Below are 16,608 nucleotides of genomic sequence, written 5' to 3'. Positions count from 1 at the left end.
TTTTACCTGAATTTAGATTGCCAACTTCAACACAGCATCAAATGTGTTTCTAAACATCAAACATATCTCCAGCCCTGATGTTACCCGGCTGAGTTTATACCTGGTTGTAGACGTTCAGCAGCACCAGGTGGTCTCCTCCGGGCACCACAAAGTTCATTCTGGCGTTGTCGGCGTGCACCACCTTGTCTTTGGGACGGTAGAAGATAGAGTTGTTTACAGACAGCATGGCCGCGATCGTCAACACTTCCTCCGAACATTTGTACCTGGAGAAAAAAAAACAAATATTCCCGAAATGAAATTCTGTGCGAGTCTTGAATTCATGCACATTTTTCAGGTTTTAAAGGAACCGTTTCACTCAACCTGCTTGCATCCTTTATCCCCACACATTAGACAGACTGCATTTCTTCCTCCACAGCAGACCCGCTTTCACAGGCCGCACATAATGTTTTTGTTTGATGTAAACACAGAAGTCCATCAGTTGAGTTTAATCCAATTTTAATCTCTACAGTCATGTTTTAACCTTGTGAATCACCCTTTTGTTTTGTCATCAGTCTTGTTCCGCGGTGGAAAAGTGTCCTCAAACCCATATTTACCTTCATACTACTGAATGTTACAAGAAGGTCATGTAGAATCACTCATTCATCTTATTATAGCCTTCCTTCAGTTACTGCCACTGATCTCTAACTGGGATTTATCACATTTTCCCCTCAACATCATATGCTGTTTACTCTGAGACCACCCGAGTGTTAAGATGAGATGTTGCCCACCCTCTGAGACACCACCAGTCCTACACAGTCTTCATTTGTACTTCTGCTAATTAAAATCCTATGTATTCTTTTTTTAATTCTCTCTCTTTGTCTTTGATGAAACTGCAAAACGTGAACTAGCTGATCAAGTTTCCAACACTCTAATAAGTGTAAGTGTTTAATTCAGCAACGTTCTGCTGTCAAAGTGATGAACAATCATGTTTCTAACTGGTAAACATGGCTGATTTGCTGAACAATGACGTGTTGAGTTGACTGAATCCAGTCTTTCAGTCTGTTTCTCTGTCATGTGGAGGTTCAGCCACATGCTGCTCCAAGCCAACTGCCCGTAACTGTATGAGCGTTATAAATCCTTCAGACCGGACTCAGGCAGACTTACTGACCACACTTTGTTAAAGTGCAACAGCTTTTTTGTTTATGGAAAGGGGGAAAGTCCGCACAGCTACAGATACGACTTCCATGTGATTTTTGTTTTTGCAGGAGTAATAAACAAACAAAAAAAGTCTTTCATTTATGCATGACAGATTTAAAAGTTTCATAAAAGTGCATCAAAATTAATAATTTCTATTGTTAATATAAATGCTGATAATAATGGGAAATGATAACAACAGGTTAGACAAGAAATCGAGACAAAATGCATAAAAACGCTTAAAATAGAAAGTGAACACACAGCAGTGTAAATCGCTGTAGCTGCTGAATGGAAGTTCTATTTCTGTTAGATAAAGATGATGGCATCCTGTGTCAGCTTAGCTACAGGCAGGATGTTTTTCCCAAGCAGTCATCAGTGGAAAAACTAGCAACGAAAGCACACTAGCTGTTTTTTTGTTTGAGTTTCTCAGTAGGTGGACACCAGCAGCCTCTAGTCCAGGGAAACTTCAGGCCTCTGGAGAACTTCAAGACATGTTGAGGTCATTCAGCCATTTAAAGCAGCTGTGTTGGATCAAGGACATCTAAAACCTGCAGGACACCGGCCCTCGAGGCCTGGAGTTCCCCCACCCCTGCTCTAGTCCATCTTCATCTTCTACTGCACATGTTCATAAAATGAGATGTCCGAGAAACAAAGACAGTGAGGGCGTTAAAGACACAATCTGCACACACAGATGTGTCGTGATGCTCTCTTTCCTTACGGTTACGGTTTTGATGTAGTGACCGAGCATCACTGACGTGTTCTGGTTGGTAAAAACCGCAGCGACTTGTGTTAAACTTGTGGGGCGATCGTGGCTCAAGAGTTGGGCGTTCGCCTTATAATTGGAAAGTTGCTGGTTCGAGCCCCAGCTCGGACAGTCTCGGTCGTTGTGTCCTTGGGCAAGACACTTCACCTGTTGCCAACTGGTGGCGGTCGGTGGCGCCAGTGTCCGGCAGCCTCGCCTCTGTCAGTGCGCCCCAGGGCAGCTGTGGCTACAATGTAGCTGCCATCACCATGTGTGTGTGGATGACTGGATGTGTAAAGTGCTTTGGGGTCCTTAGGGACTAGTAAAGCGCTATACAAATACAGGCCATTTAAACCATATTTCTAACCTTTATTTCTAGCCTTCGTCTTGTCAAAGAGACCCTTCAGCTCACCCAACTGAGACTCCACGTCCAGCTAAAATCAGCACAGATGTGAGGATGGAGGGACAGACTGGAATCATGCTAATATGTGCACACAAGCTTACCTGTTCTACAACTTCGCCATATAAATCTTTCAACAAACCATGCAAGCTTCCTGTACATAAAGTGTGGGAATCAGATTTCCTGATAATTAATAGTTTAACGCTTTCATGGTGCAATGTGACTGAATAAATAAACAGCTAATTTGGCAGGTAGTACAGACTCAAGCAGGTGACTATGATGCAATCAAACTGGAGACTCACTGCTCTGAGGCCAGGATCATCTTACTCAGCATGGGATCCACAGGTAACTCAGCCATTCTGCGACCCAGCTGAGCCGCCCCAAAAAGAGACAGAGAGAAAGAAAGAGTTAAATACCAATAAACACTTCAATTAATTTAAAAAAAACAAACCCAATGACCTACAAAACTGGCTAATGACACACACGCTCTTAAAAACATCCTCCTGTCCCTGATAATTACTCATTAACACGATCAGATTGGTAATAAAAGTTAAAATGCATCAGCACTTTTGATCAGGGAAGTGAGTGACTCTTCAGTGCTGGAAGCCATTTTACAGCCTTACGAGCATCAGGTGTGCAAAGTACGTGATGCAAATATGCAGCCGAGCGTGGCAGAGATGGTCACAGATTATTCCTGTAAAAATAAAAGGTGGTGTATCTCTCTCCTGCAGCTCAAGTTACAGTAAGAATGTAAAATATGTCCAACTCTGCAGCGCCTGTTGCAGATTCAAATGTAGGATGAGATAGTTCACCAGCTCTTTGTTGTACATACCCAGGGATCTGTGCGATCTGATTTTGGTGGAGTTTTTTGGCGACCCTCCCTTAGCTTTGTTTTTGGCCTCTATTAACTCTGTCGGACGGTGCATATTCACATCACGCTACTGTGAAGGTTAATGTCTATAAGCAACCTGTGATTGCAGAAATTCTATAAATATATATGACTATATTAAAAATATAGAGAGCGTCTCCAGGTTTGCACCTTTGTGAGCTCTCCCATGTGGTTGAGGGCTCCCAGGGCGTAGAGCTGCTCCAGAGCCAAGACTAGAGTCTCATGAGGAGGTGGGTCCATGAAGTCGAAGTGAATGAGGTCATTAATACCTGCAAGGAAAAAAGATTAGCTCACTACACAACAGCAGCCAACTGGTGTTTTAAAATCACAGGATCCCCATTTCTTCCCCCACCTAGACTCTTTAGCAGCAGGACTACATTTCCCAAGTTGGTCCTCTGAATCTCAGGCACAGTTGTTTCCTCCATCTCATGTTTATAGGCCCAGGCTGTGTAAAGCCTGAAACATTTCCCAGCAGCCACTCTGCCTGCTCGGCCTGCTCTCTGATTGGCTGAAGCCTGAGAGTTAAACACACAGAAAAAAAACAGACAGATAAATCAGCTGCACTAATACACCACCACACCTGAGCTACAATACATGTCTGTGAAGCCAGTGGAGGATATCTCTGAGGTCTCTTTAACATAGTATTTTTATGTTTGACCTGGATCAAAGAGGTTCAAAGTCCCACAAGCTTATCAGGAGATTTACTTATTTATTTTTTCTTTGGAGAGCTGGAGAGGTTTGTTCTTCTGAGGATCTCTGGCTGACTCCAGTGTGCCAATCAGGCCCTCCTCCACCTTTGATTATATTTCAAACACAATTTCACCAGGGGCTGCTTTCAGCAGCCAAAACAGTGCGAATCAGATCAAATCAAATATATTCAGTAAGATGTTTTCACAAAACAGGTTTGCACCAGCTGCCTTGTTAGGAGACAAAACTCCAAAATCAATCCACCTTAAAACAACGAAAAAGTCAAAAGCAATCACAGACGAGAAACCCAACGAACTGAATCCGACACGTCTGACCTTTCGATGTCTCAGCTGCAGCTACAATAAAGTTCAGCAAATGTTTGACCTTCCAGGTGATCTCACACCTGTAGTTCAGTTAATTTGGTTCGCCTCAAACAGCAGCATGACTAAAGGATGGTTCAAGGTCGCCTGATCCCCCAACTATAAGCTTTTTTTAAAAAAAGGACATTTTGAAGCCTGCTCTTAAAAGCAGAGGGTGTCTGTGTCCTGAACCTGAACTGGGAGTCGGTTGCACAGGAGAGGGACCTGGAAGCTGAAGGCTCTGCCTCCCATTTTAATTTGAGAAACTCTAAGAACACAAGTAGACCTGCAGTCTGAGAGCAAAGTGCTCTATTAGGATAAAATGGTACTATGGAGTTATGGTGTTGGCTAATCATTCAGCACTTTGAGCACAAGGAGAAGGAATTCAATTTAACAGTGAGCCAATAAAGAGAAGCTAATAAATGAGACATCATTTCTCTTCAATTCAGCTTCTAGGACTTGGTCTTTAAACATTATAATATGTATAAACAATATATTTATATTCCAAATATTTGTTTTTTATGTAACAGTTTATCTCATATTAGAGTGATATGTAAGTAAAAGCTCCACCCAGGCAGCTCACACCGGGTAGCATTTACTTTTGTATTTTGTATATATGCATTCAACTTTTCTTTGTTCTTTTAATAAACACTTAAAGAACTTTATCAAAATTCATTCAAAACTTTTTGAGCTCTCATATTTAAAGACACAAAGACTCCATTCAGTGCCTCCATGGTGGTGAAGACTGGTCTAACCCCACAGACCAGCCTGTACCAATCCCAAGGATGCACCCGTCATTGTTTAGAACAGCAATAAAAGGAAATGGCTTAAATTTATCGTCACTTCACTTTGATTTCCTGCTAGTTAAACATTAAGGAAAAGCAGTTACCCGTGAGCAAGGTGTAACAATGAGTGACTCCATGCCTGTGCGGGCGTTGTAGCTCTTCTGTTTGCAGAAGCCAGGGTCAATGACGTAGATGATGCCATCTATGGTCAATGAAGTCTCTGCTATATTGGTGGCCACCACCACCTTGGATTGATAAGAAAAGAAACACCGAGAGATAAAGTTAGAAAACATTGCACCACCAAAGATTAAATCCAGATGATAAATGAGAGGTTAAAAAAAAAAAAAAGACGTCAAAAACATGATTAACAACTGCAGGAAGCTCAAATTTATTTACCAGGATTTCTAACAGAGAAGCTGTAAAATCAAAGGATACGACGGGTTGACTCAGTGGAATTTAATGTTGCTAATGATCGAAGTACCAATATAACACTTAACCTTGTTTACACGCAGCACTAAATGCTTTAGCTCACCTTGATTACGGGACGCAAATCTCCTGAACAGCTGGAATTGTTTTAGGTCTTAATAGCTGCCGTTTTTTAACCTAAGATCATTTGTGGTTGAAACTTTTGTCTTAGGATTGGGCAGTTAAACAAATCTGAATGTGAATTAGGATTCATGTTTCTAGTGATTATAATTGGAGTCAAGACTGAAAGAACGACCTGGGCCAGCGAGAGCCTAAAAGTTTGAAGGTTTCGTAGGTGAACCTGTGGAAAGATTTAACTGAAGCTCCCTTTGTCCCAACATCACTCAGAGCCTCACATCCAGTTCACGTTCAGCAGTGCATGACAGCTAGCGTTTGGTTTCACCCTGTGATTACAGCGCAGATCCGTTCACCTCCATCTGCACCATCAGACATCTGCAGTGGAGGCAGACCAGCAGGGACCACAGCTGTGGTTGTGAGATGGACTTGTGAGAAGCAACTGTTTCTCCCAGAGAATCCAACTCCCAACTAAGGCACACTAGCTAATAAATTATGTCAAGTATTCAACACCGTATTGGCATAATGTTAATGATACTTTGCAATGCTCCAGCAGCTCTCATCAAAACAAAGCAAAAAACAGGCCTGTTAGCCTGTTGTGATTGTTATGAGCTGGTGCAAACTGTGAATATTCCAGTTTAGGAAAATGATCCGAGGCTGATCCAGCTGGCAGAGTAAACAGACCAGGACACTTGTGCAAACAGATTTTAAATCAAGACTCTGGTATCCTGGTTAAATAAGGGTTTAACAAAAACCCGACATGGTCGACTGCTGGTCTATTTTGTGTCAGCCAAAATGAAATATTAGTCCTTCACTGACCTGTTAGTTGTAGGGCAGCTGTATTAAGAAACAATAAAAGCTTCTCAGAAATAAGACACTGTCTCACCTTACGCGCTCCAGGCGGAGTAGGATTAAAGATCTTTGCCTGCATGTCAGACGGCAGGTTGGCGTAGATGGGGAGGACGAGCAGCTCTGCTATCTTAGAACCAAGCCGCCTGCATCTCTCCTGCAGCAGCTCGCAACACGCTTCGATCTCCTCCTGCAAGACACGCGTTCAGCGAGGCTCAACAATCAGCCGACACACACAAGGACACTGTACCCGTGTTTCTAACATATCTAACATATCTGTTCTGATCCCTCTCCTTCCCTTTGCATCCGTACATGTCAGGACAGTTTTCTAAACTTGTAGAATTTACAAGATCAGAGTGAACGTGGGATTTTACCTGTTTTCTAGCAAAAACCGAGTCAAATCTTAAGAATAAATATAGAAATATATGAATGAACGCATGCATGGATGATCAAGCTCACTCTGATCCTTCTTTGGTTTTAGATCAGGTCTGTTTCAGGTTCACTGTGGCCTTTTTCTGACGTTCATTGTGTTTTATCAGTGCTGCAGGAGCCACATGGGAAAATCAAGTTTCCACAGAAAGTGATGTGTTCACTGTGACAAAGAGTTTATGGAGAAAGAATCGTCCTGAGCAACAGCGACTCTGTCGTTTCACCTTTTTCCTCATTCCACGAAAAAAGAAACGAAAAAGGATTCAGGTAAGTGAAGGCAATTTCATCAGTTTCATTAAAATCAGCTGATTTTCTTATTCACTTGAGCCATATTTAATAAAGACTTTACTTTCACATTATGAACCTGCGATCCTCTGTGTCAGGATTTTGATAAAGTGGTATGTCCAAACTATTCTACAGAACACGTGAAGATCAATGTTGTTTCACAGCCATCAGTTAGAATGTGATTATATTACAAAAACATCTGCACACAAAGGAAAGCATGGAGAGAACATGATGTTAAACTAGGTGTAACTCTTTGAGAGAGAGATTTCAGTCTGACGTTTGCTGCAGAGCATCACAGTCGTGTCTGAAGCTCTGGATCTCTTGGGAATATGATATGAAGCGCACCTGTCCAGTGAGGAAGACCAGAATGTCTCCGGTAGGCTGAGTGACGTGGATCTGCAACACCGACACCACACACGCTTCCAGGTAGTCTGCCTCTGGAGCCTTGATAAGACAACACACAGACACACACACATCAACACCACAGTTTGGTTTATAGGCTCTAAATTGTAACGTTTACTGTGGCGAGGATTCAAATATACTTACTTTCGTGTAGAAAATATCGACGGGGAACCTCCTGCCAGGGATCCTGAAAACAGGCGCGTCATCGAAGAAGCAGGAGAAGCGCTCGGTGTCCAGAGTGGCGCTCGCCACCAGCACCTTCAGGTCCGATCTGAATCTTGCGATGTCTTTAATCAGACCGAACAGGATGTCGGTGTGGAGCGTTCGCTCGTGGGCTTCGTCTATGATGATCACACTGTGGGGGGAGACAGACAGAGATCGTGGGGGGAGCAAAACGATCGACACGAACGGGTTCGGTGATAAATGTCAAACTACAGAGAAGCCAGCAGAGGATTTATAAAACTAAATAAAGTGTCTGATTAAACCAGATTAGACCACCTGCACTTTGCTGTGTGCAGAGAGAAAATGTCACCTTCCTTTTCAAACTGACCGGACGCTCATGTGACGACAGCTTTGGCTAAGGTTGAGCAATTTTCTAATAAGCTCAAGGGTGACAGATCCAGTGAGCAGCAGAACCAATGACACGCTGAAGGAATGAAGTGCTCACTGCAGTTTCCTCTGTTCACAAGATCCACCACTCTGCAGCTGCATTCACATTATGAAAATGTCAGTGTTGGTTTGAACGGTTGCTATTTTGAGACGCTACAGCCTAGCAGCTCACAGGCGCATGACCAAATGATCTTGATGGAGAGGTAGGCCAAATTTAAATCAGATGAGGTTTCCAAACCCCCCACAGAAGAAAAAGGTAGTGGCCAAGAAACAGAGAAGGTCAGTACTGGTAAAGTTACCTACTTTTAAGACTGTGTACCTGCCTAAACCAAGATAATCTTTAACAAGCGTGCACGCCTGGTTGTGTCTGCAGGCTGAAAGTCAACTGCCCTGTCTTCCTAGTAAAGCCTACATAACTCCACAAATCCTCTGCAGCATTACTTTGCTCCCAGAATGTAGATTTAATAGAGAAAATGGTTTATGAGAATCGTTTATCCTGCTTCCATAAACTACTTAAACACGTAAAGAGCAGCCAGTACAGAAGTACACTCTCCCATGTCAGCACTGTTACTTTTAGGTGCTTTCTGCTCTTCATGAAAAGCAACATAAAAACCCAGCAGAGGGCACAGACGCATTAATGGCACCTGTAGCTGGCCAGGTCCGGTTCGGTGAGGAACTCTCGGAGCAGCATGCCGTCTGTCATGTATTTGAGCACGGTTCTCTCTGATGTGCAGTCCTCAAAACGAATGCTGTAACCCACCTGGATGACAGTAAAACACTCAATTTCAGTCTGCTTGATGGTGCAGTAACACATCAAGTGTTGGTGTAGTCATGTACTAAGCTCACCTCATTACCAAGCTTCACACCCATTTCCTCTGCTACTCTGGCTGCCACTGACATGGCTGCCACTCTGCGAGGCTGCGTACATCCAATCTTCATGCCTCCTTTGGTGTAGCCCTGATGGAAAGTGTTTAAGGATTACTTTGACAGCACTTTCAGGATGCTCAGGATTTTCCTTACTCTGGAAGGTAAATATTTCACACTGGAACAGCAGTCTATAGTTCAACATCCTAGGATACATGGACAATGTGGTGGACTTTGTTTTTTACTCCAAGAGGTAGAGGCCAATATTTCGGCTGGGTACCCCAGTCGCTGTTCTCTAACATGTTTACTACGTGAATATATGAAGCTACATTTAAATTCTTCACTCACGTCTTCCAGGAGGTACTGAGGGATCTGGGTGGTTTTCCCCGAGCCCGTCTCTCCTTCGATGACGAGGATCTGGTGCTCGTGGATGGCGGCCAGCAGGTCGTCTCTGTAGGGAAAGATGGGAAGGCTGCGTCGGACTTCCTGCATTGACTGTTTTTTCAGCTCAGCCTGCGACAGAGCCGGAGCATCCTGATCCTGAACGTGACACGGTCAGAAGAAAAGGCAGTTTGAGTTTTTACAGTGAAGCAGAAGAATCACAATCTCTTCACTGTCACTGTAACAAGTACAAGGAAAATAAGTGCAGTCCTGCGGTGTCACCAAAGAAAAGCTTAAATATAATTACAAAAGATTAATTTAAAAACAATCATTCAGTAATAAATGAAACCTTGTTGCACAGATAACACTAATGCACAGGATGTCATGCATTGCAGTGTACTCGTCGGGTTGAATCGGAGGCGAATTTGTGTCAGCGATGTTTACAGAAGGTTTGGAAGGACACAGTCGACTGGTTCTTTTATTTACACTCATATAAAAAGGCACGCAGGTGGAAGATATTTTCGTTTTTCCACCAACTCAAACATGTTTCCTTGTAATACAGCCTTTCATCACTCCAAAGATCACACTACAACACAGGCTGCATTGCACCCTGGGAACACACGTGACTGAAACTGTCCGGAAAACATGAGCAAATATATTAAATTGTTACTAAATGCAAAACATTTGTATGAACTGGCTTCTGTGTTTGATCACTTAACCCTTTAAGACCGACCATAGAACCAAGTCCGCCAGAGCTTATATTATATTTTTACATGCTGTGGAGCCATTTCTTGGAGCATTTCAAGTTGATATACATCAATGCAACCATTATAGCCCAAATTTTAATAATATGTCTGCATTAAGTGCATAGTAATTACATAAATTGCAAAAAAGTGCAATAAACTACAAAAAAATTGAAAATCGTTTTTGTTTTTTTAACATATATTTCTAGTTACAGAAATTTAAGAGGCTTATCCCTCAAAACTGTAAATAGAAAAAAGTTCACAAACTAGTTTCCCACCAAAGGAAATTTTAAGTGTCTTCATAGTTTTATTTTTGAGATACACCAATTTTCATATACTGCAGGAAAAACGAAAAAATATATTATAATGCAAATTGGCAAAATAACAGCATATGCATCAAAATAAACTATTCCCAGCAGTGCAATATGAGTCCTCAGCATCCCAGAAACGACACAAAGTCATAAAGTCAAAGATAACTTTTAAAAACACCAGTATTGGCTCATAAGGCCACGATGGTAAAAAACTACATTTGCGCAAAATGACGTCACTTCTGGTTTCGGGCAGGTCATGTGGTCATGTGATAGTTCACGCTGATGGACGTAGGAAGTGTTACGAACAGCTGATCGGATCGGCAAAGCGTGTTTCTGGGATATTATGTTTTTGTTGCTGCAAGTGATTTTTATGCAGTTTTTGCAAAGCTATATGTGGAAGGAAACCGTGACCGAGGACAAGCTGATGGCATCAGATGTAAGTACAACTCCTCTGGTTTCATATGCAAAAAAGATTATTGTGCTAGCTTACGTGGTTGCAGAGCTACGGGATTTAAAAATAGTTACGCAAACTGGAGCGCGTCCGCTCCGACCGGCTTTAAAGGGTTAATTATTATTTTTGCACGTAGTCTCTTCTTATTTCCCTAAATTTCTTTACTTCTCGTTCTGTTTACACACCTCTCTAAGGATTTCTGTGTCATCATGCAAATGACTTCCAAAATAACCCTGGTTTTTCAGCTCTTTTCTGAACGCAGGCATTCATTATTCTGAGACCTGCATTGATTATCTGACAGGTGAAAGGCTGATCCCACTGCACTCTCTGAAGTCAACCTGATCGTTTGTGCGCTGAAGCAGAAAGGCAAAAAGAAACGTGGAAATGAAAACGGAAACGAATAAATTCTGATCCGTTTAAGGTGCATAATTATGTTTTGACTTTGCAGATTTGGTTCTTCGTAGTTATTTCCTCAGATTCACTGACAAGTTCAAAAAATTGACTTAAAAGTTGATCAGATCTCAACATCCGCTGATGTCAGAGGTCATGTAACACTACAGTCCAAAATACTTCACTGTGCTCATCAGGCAAAGGATCAAATACTGAGGCTGCTTTTTTAGATCATCAGTTCTGCCATCTAGTGGTGAAACAAGAGGCCTGGAGGCTTGTGTCATTTATGGGATATAATACATGAAAAACTGGGGCTTAGCCAGTGGACTCTCCCCTCTGCTGTTATTACTGTAACTGGAAATCACCTGCTTCTCTGCATTTAGGAATTTCCTTTGTGTGGAAAATTTTAAAAATCACTCTCAAGTAAAAATGAACATTTTTGTTAGACCGAGCTGGGAAATGTTTCTTTGGTTCTACACTTCTATGCTTACATTAAGAGTTTTTTTAAAATAGAAAATGTACATATTTTTAAAGAAATGTAATTATGTGGTAATTTTCTATACTTTTCCAATCTGAACACTGGGAATAAGGCAAGAAGAACGAACATTCATGTTAAAAAGTGCAGATCAGGACAAATCTAAAAATATGTCCATCTGTTTAAGAGGTAAAAAGTGAATGCAACAAGTAATCTTAACAAATAGGTGGTCACCATTTTTTCTGCTGATACTTTTTTTCCATTCATGTCTTTTTCTTTGTTTTTAAATGCAGCTGAGAAAGAGCTGGTATTTCAGATATGATATCTAAACGGGTAATAATTAGTATCTTTGCATTTTCCATCAAGCACAGCACTCGGTGAAATTACACAAACTATTGCTGCTGTGCAGGAGGCTGTGTAACGCCTGCACGCCGGCTATGATGGTGAAAATAAGCAGATATTTCCTTTGAATCAGTACTGCACACGGAGCTGCAGACTAGATCAAAATTAAATGAGACCCACAACGATAAAAAACAATAAGGAATCTGATGAGCGTCACCTTTTCAGACCGAGTTCCCTTCATGGTAATGGCGGTGGTGACAAAGTCGATCATCTCGTCCTCCTCCAGGATCAGCTGGTACTTCTCCTGCTCCTGCTTCATTCCTTGCTCTCGCTCCTTCTTGGCCCCAAAGCTGAGGGAGGCCGTCTTCAGCCTCTCCTCCTCCCAGCGACCCTGCTCTCCTCCCAGCTCCATGGGGGTTTCCTCCAGCTCCAGGTCCCTCTGTGGCACCTCCTGTAAGTGTGGAGAGACGGTAAATATATGGACAACTGCAGTCAGACGAGTTTCTACATGTGACATTCCTCGTTCCCACCTTTCTTCTATTCTCTTCCGGCATGTAGTATCTGTTCTTTCTCTCCTCCTGCTCCTTGGCACCGGCCTTTTTGTAATCTTTAGCTAGATCCCGAATGGTGCGTTTGTATTCCAGCTCCTTCCTCTCCCTCTCTGTCAGCTCCTCAGTGGAGAAGAGGTACTCGTCATCCACGATCTCTGCCTCCAGGTCCTCCAGCTTCTCCGACTCTCTCTTCTTCAGATATTCCCATCGAGAGCGCTTCCTCAACTCCGGCAACTTTAAAGAGGAAGAGGAAACCTTATCACACAGCTGAGCAACTGAGGTCCATTTCAGGAATCAATGAGCGCACAAATTGTCCCGTAACACCCACCATATTCTTCTGATCATCTTCAGCCATCTTCAGCCTCTTCTGAGCTTCCTCATAAGCCTGTGGAGAACAAAACAACAGGATAAATATTTGCCTGCGTGAGACACGAGGTCACCTGTGAAAGACCGTAAAAGAGCTGCGTGCCCACCTTCTTGTCCGTCCTCTCGGCTATGTTGCGCGTCTTCTCCTTGTCTTTCTCCCTCACTCGCAGGGCAAACGCATCCCTCTCCTCGATGTCTTGCAGTCGCTCTCTCTCTTCCTTCTCCCACTCTTCCTCTTCCTCCTCTTCTCTCTTTACTGTCTTGTGGTCCTCTTGAATTGACTTATCCCTGATGTTAGAGAACAGGATACATAGTTTTACACTGGTGTCTATCTCTCCTCCACAACTAAGAATAAATATGAATGTAAATTATCGTAAAAAAACAAAAAAAACAACAAAACAGAAAAAAGCACCAAGATCTTAAAAAAGCAGAAAATAAGCAGATTACCTTTTAGGTGCTTCCTCCTCGCTGGACGACTCGCTGCCTTTCTTCTGTCTGATGTGCTTCCTCTTGTTCCCGCGTTCCTTGTCTTTGCTTTTCTTTTTTCCTTTCTGTTTCTCCCGCGCAGCATCTTCATCGGCATCGTCGCTGTCCTCCAGTAACGTGTACGTCCGGTTCTTCCTCTCCATTTCGATCGCTTGCCGTTCCACCGCTCGGGACGGTTTCTCAACGACCTGTTTATGAGGAACCTGCAACAGTAAAACAACATTAGAGGGTTTTTTAAACCACCGGAGCTAAAAGAAAATGAGTTTTGGTGAACGTCACAGGGAACTCGGGTAGAATTTCATGAATGAACCTTTTCAAAGAGTTCCTTTGCGAAGGCGGCCACACTCTGGTCGATGTCAATCGTGCCCGTCTGCTCGAGACGAGCCACAAAGTCTTCGGGACTCGATGCTTTCCGAGCAGTGCCGATCATGAACTGAGACACGTATCTGTCACTCAGCCCGAGGATGTCGTGGAGACGGTCGCTCACCCACTGCTCCAGATTGGCCATGGTGTCTTCTGAAAGAGCAAAGTCACAGAACAAAAACAGGGTTATCCAAAGTCCCGGTGCGACAGACACATGCGCAGGTACCTGGTTACCATTATCTTCATACAAGGCCTGAAAAATAAAGGTTTAGAAGGCTGTAATGTTTTCAAAAAGTTTTCCTAAGAATGAACTGATTCCCAAAGAAAATAATCCCACAGCAGCTTCATGAAAGACTGCAGAACGAGCTTAAAATAATTAACAAATAAAGGATCTTACATATTTTTCCTTACTTTCTCTCTTATATAATTAGCGTTCCAGTGGGTGATCATTTTAAACATCGCCAAAGTTTTAGATAATGAGGTCAACATATGTATAAGTAATGCCTGGGAGCCAAAACCCCTTTTTCAGCTCCTCTAGATGTATGATGTCCCACACAGAGGATATCCTTAATATGGTTATCAGCACAGCATCCGCCAAGTTGCTGTTTGCATGAAGCGGCCAATCAAAAGAATGCTGTTGTAAAGAAAGGCTGAATCAAAATAGAGCCAGCATGGCTCTTTTCAGACACAGGGTGAATGGAGGGCTGCACCAAGGCCCAGCTTAGGATAAATAAGGATCGTTTTAAACACTGTTCTTTAAAGATGACCTAGACTGGCTTTGCATGATTCACTGTTCAAATGATCTAAAACACTGTAGATACTGTTCTGCACATGTGGACCACAGCTGGCCATATGATGAGTAAACAAATTAGTTAGTTAGTTTGTTCTTAAAAAAGGCTAACAGATTTTTACATTTGACCAGACTTGTTTTAACAGACTCCAGGATGGGATTTAAATTAAGTCACAGATCACTGCAACTTAAAAAAATAAAAACAAACTTTGAAATTATTTATCCAGAATTTTCAAATATGGACAGGATCACCCTTAGAAAGCAAAAACTTTACTAAACTGTAGAGCTGCAGTGAATCCCCAACAACAGGCAGCAATGCTATGACTGTTGGAGCATCTAGAGCAGAACAAAAGTAAAAGCAACTTTATCCAGACTTTTAAAATCTGGGTTTAAGAGGGAGACTTTAGAAACCAGGACGTGAAGGAGCTCATAATGGAGATGCTACACCTCCACGCTGAAAGGAGCCAGCCAACATGTCAGCTTCAACTTGGAGGATGCTCCAGGACAGTAAATATGCAAAAAGAGATGATTTCCCTGCTGCCTTTCCCACATTCAGAACAGGTCCAGTTACAAACCTTCAGCATTAACCTTTGACAATCTGGATTTGATAACCTCTGTGAAAGCTAAAGAGTCAGAGCAGTGAGTGGTTTGTTTGTTTTTTTGCAAAACTACTAAATAAAAATGTTTCCTCACATTTAGGTTTCGTTAAACAAGCTCAAGTTTCCAATAACTTCGCCTTTAACTGCAGATCTGGATTCAGCGTCGTTTCAAACCGCAGTGTTTTGCACCAATACTGTCAGTTTTCATATTACAGCGTAGTTATCCATCCACTACTACACCTGCATTATACAAAGTGTGAGCGTTTGAGGAGACACAACACAACCGTCTCTGAAGTCCACTCACCGCTTCTCAAACGCTCTTGTTGTGACAGAAACAGCAGGTTGAGTTAGCCGACTGCTAACTCCAGCTACAGATGAGGCGTTAGCTTGAATTGCAGCGCACAAGTCTCCGGTTCGGACACTTAGCGGACACGAGCATCCTGCCGTAGACACGAAAAACTGTGCATTTGTCCTAAAAGTACATCACACACACTCATACACTGTAAACTGTTTTGCTGTTTTAGCTTAACGCACGCTGAACTTCCAAACGGAAATACGTCAGGCTAAACTAGGGAAGAAGAGCGGGCTGCATCAGAGGCGCCGGCACTCACTGCCCCCGTGTGGCCATGTGAAGAACAGCAACACCAGCTAGCAATAAAACAAACCAAAACATCCAGTTCCGCAAACAAACAGAAAATAAGAGCAGGACAATACGTTTTATATTTAATAATTCTCTTCTTATTCTTCCACCTGCTCCATACTCTCACTACAGGTCACAATATCATCTGCAGAGTCCTGCCTGATCTCATATGTCAGCCTGTCTTTCCACTTTCATGAGAGATCATAAAATAAGGTATATATTCTCTGACAAAACACTATGAAAAAAGTAAACAGGGGAAAGTACAACATGTTATCAGAAGTAGAATCTGCGAAGAAAATGGCGTTGAATACACCGTGCATAGCCTCACATACAGTACTGTCCTGTGTCTTACTAAGATTTGAGAAATGTTTCCAGCTTCTTCAATCCATATTATGATTTTTAGAGATACAATTCTTTTATTGTAAATAAAAATCTTTAGGTTCTGGCGTTTAGTTGGACAACAATTTTAAAGCTTATTGTTTCTGATCACAATTAAACATGACAAAAACACGCGGCTTTTACACGTGGTACATGATGAGTCAATGTAAAGTTATATTAGCTGAGCCACTGATCCACCCCAACTTCCTGCTATTATAATAACAGTCTAACACACACAATATCACCAACAACAACAGACTTAATGCTAAGACAGACACCTTTAATTTAAACAAACAAACGTTCACGTCACTTGTAACATGAAGTCAAAC

At 42.3% G+C, this 16,608-nt stretch overlaps 1 protein-coding gene across 1 annotated transcript in view; it reads right to left on the bottom strand.

The window, feature by feature from the left end:
* dhx16 (DEAH (Asp-Glu-Ala-His) box polypeptide 16) overlaps positions 1–15,839 on the bottom strand; it is a gene marked incomplete in the record, with an annotated part of 34,942 nt that extends 19,103 nt beyond the window's left edge. The window contains 18 exon segments of the mRNA XM_014333988.2: positions 101–263; positions 2,618–2,685; positions 3,355–3,473; positions 3,557–3,719; positions 5,140–5,280; positions 6,462–6,614; positions 7,484–7,582; positions 7,685–7,895; positions 8,794–8,909; positions 8,996–9,106; positions 9,362–9,553; positions 12,324–12,557; positions 12,637–12,891; positions 12,986–13,042; positions 13,131–13,311; positions 13,471–13,712; positions 13,820–14,025; positions 15,566–15,839. Coding sequence (XP_014189474.1) covers positions 101–263; positions 2,618–2,685; positions 3,355–3,473; positions 3,557–3,719; positions 5,140–5,280; positions 6,462–6,614; positions 7,484–7,582; positions 7,685–7,895; positions 8,794–8,909; positions 8,996–9,106; positions 9,362–9,553; positions 12,324–12,557; positions 12,637–12,891; positions 12,986–13,042; positions 13,131–13,311; positions 13,471–13,712; positions 13,820–14,017 — 2,703 coding nt within the window.
* Positions 15,840–16,608: the final 769 nt, after the last annotated feature.

This window comes from Haplochromis burtoni, unplaced genomic scaffold, assembly GCF_018398535.1.
Source record: "Haplochromis burtoni strain Fernald_Lab_line unplaced genomic scaffold, NCSU_Asbu1 Contig_64, whole genome shotgun sequence".
Taxonomy (NCBI): Eukaryota; Metazoa; Chordata; class Actinopteri; order Cichliformes; family Cichlidae; genus Haplochromis; species Haplochromis burtoni.
This window is presented reverse-complemented; position numbering and strand designations above follow the sequence as displayed.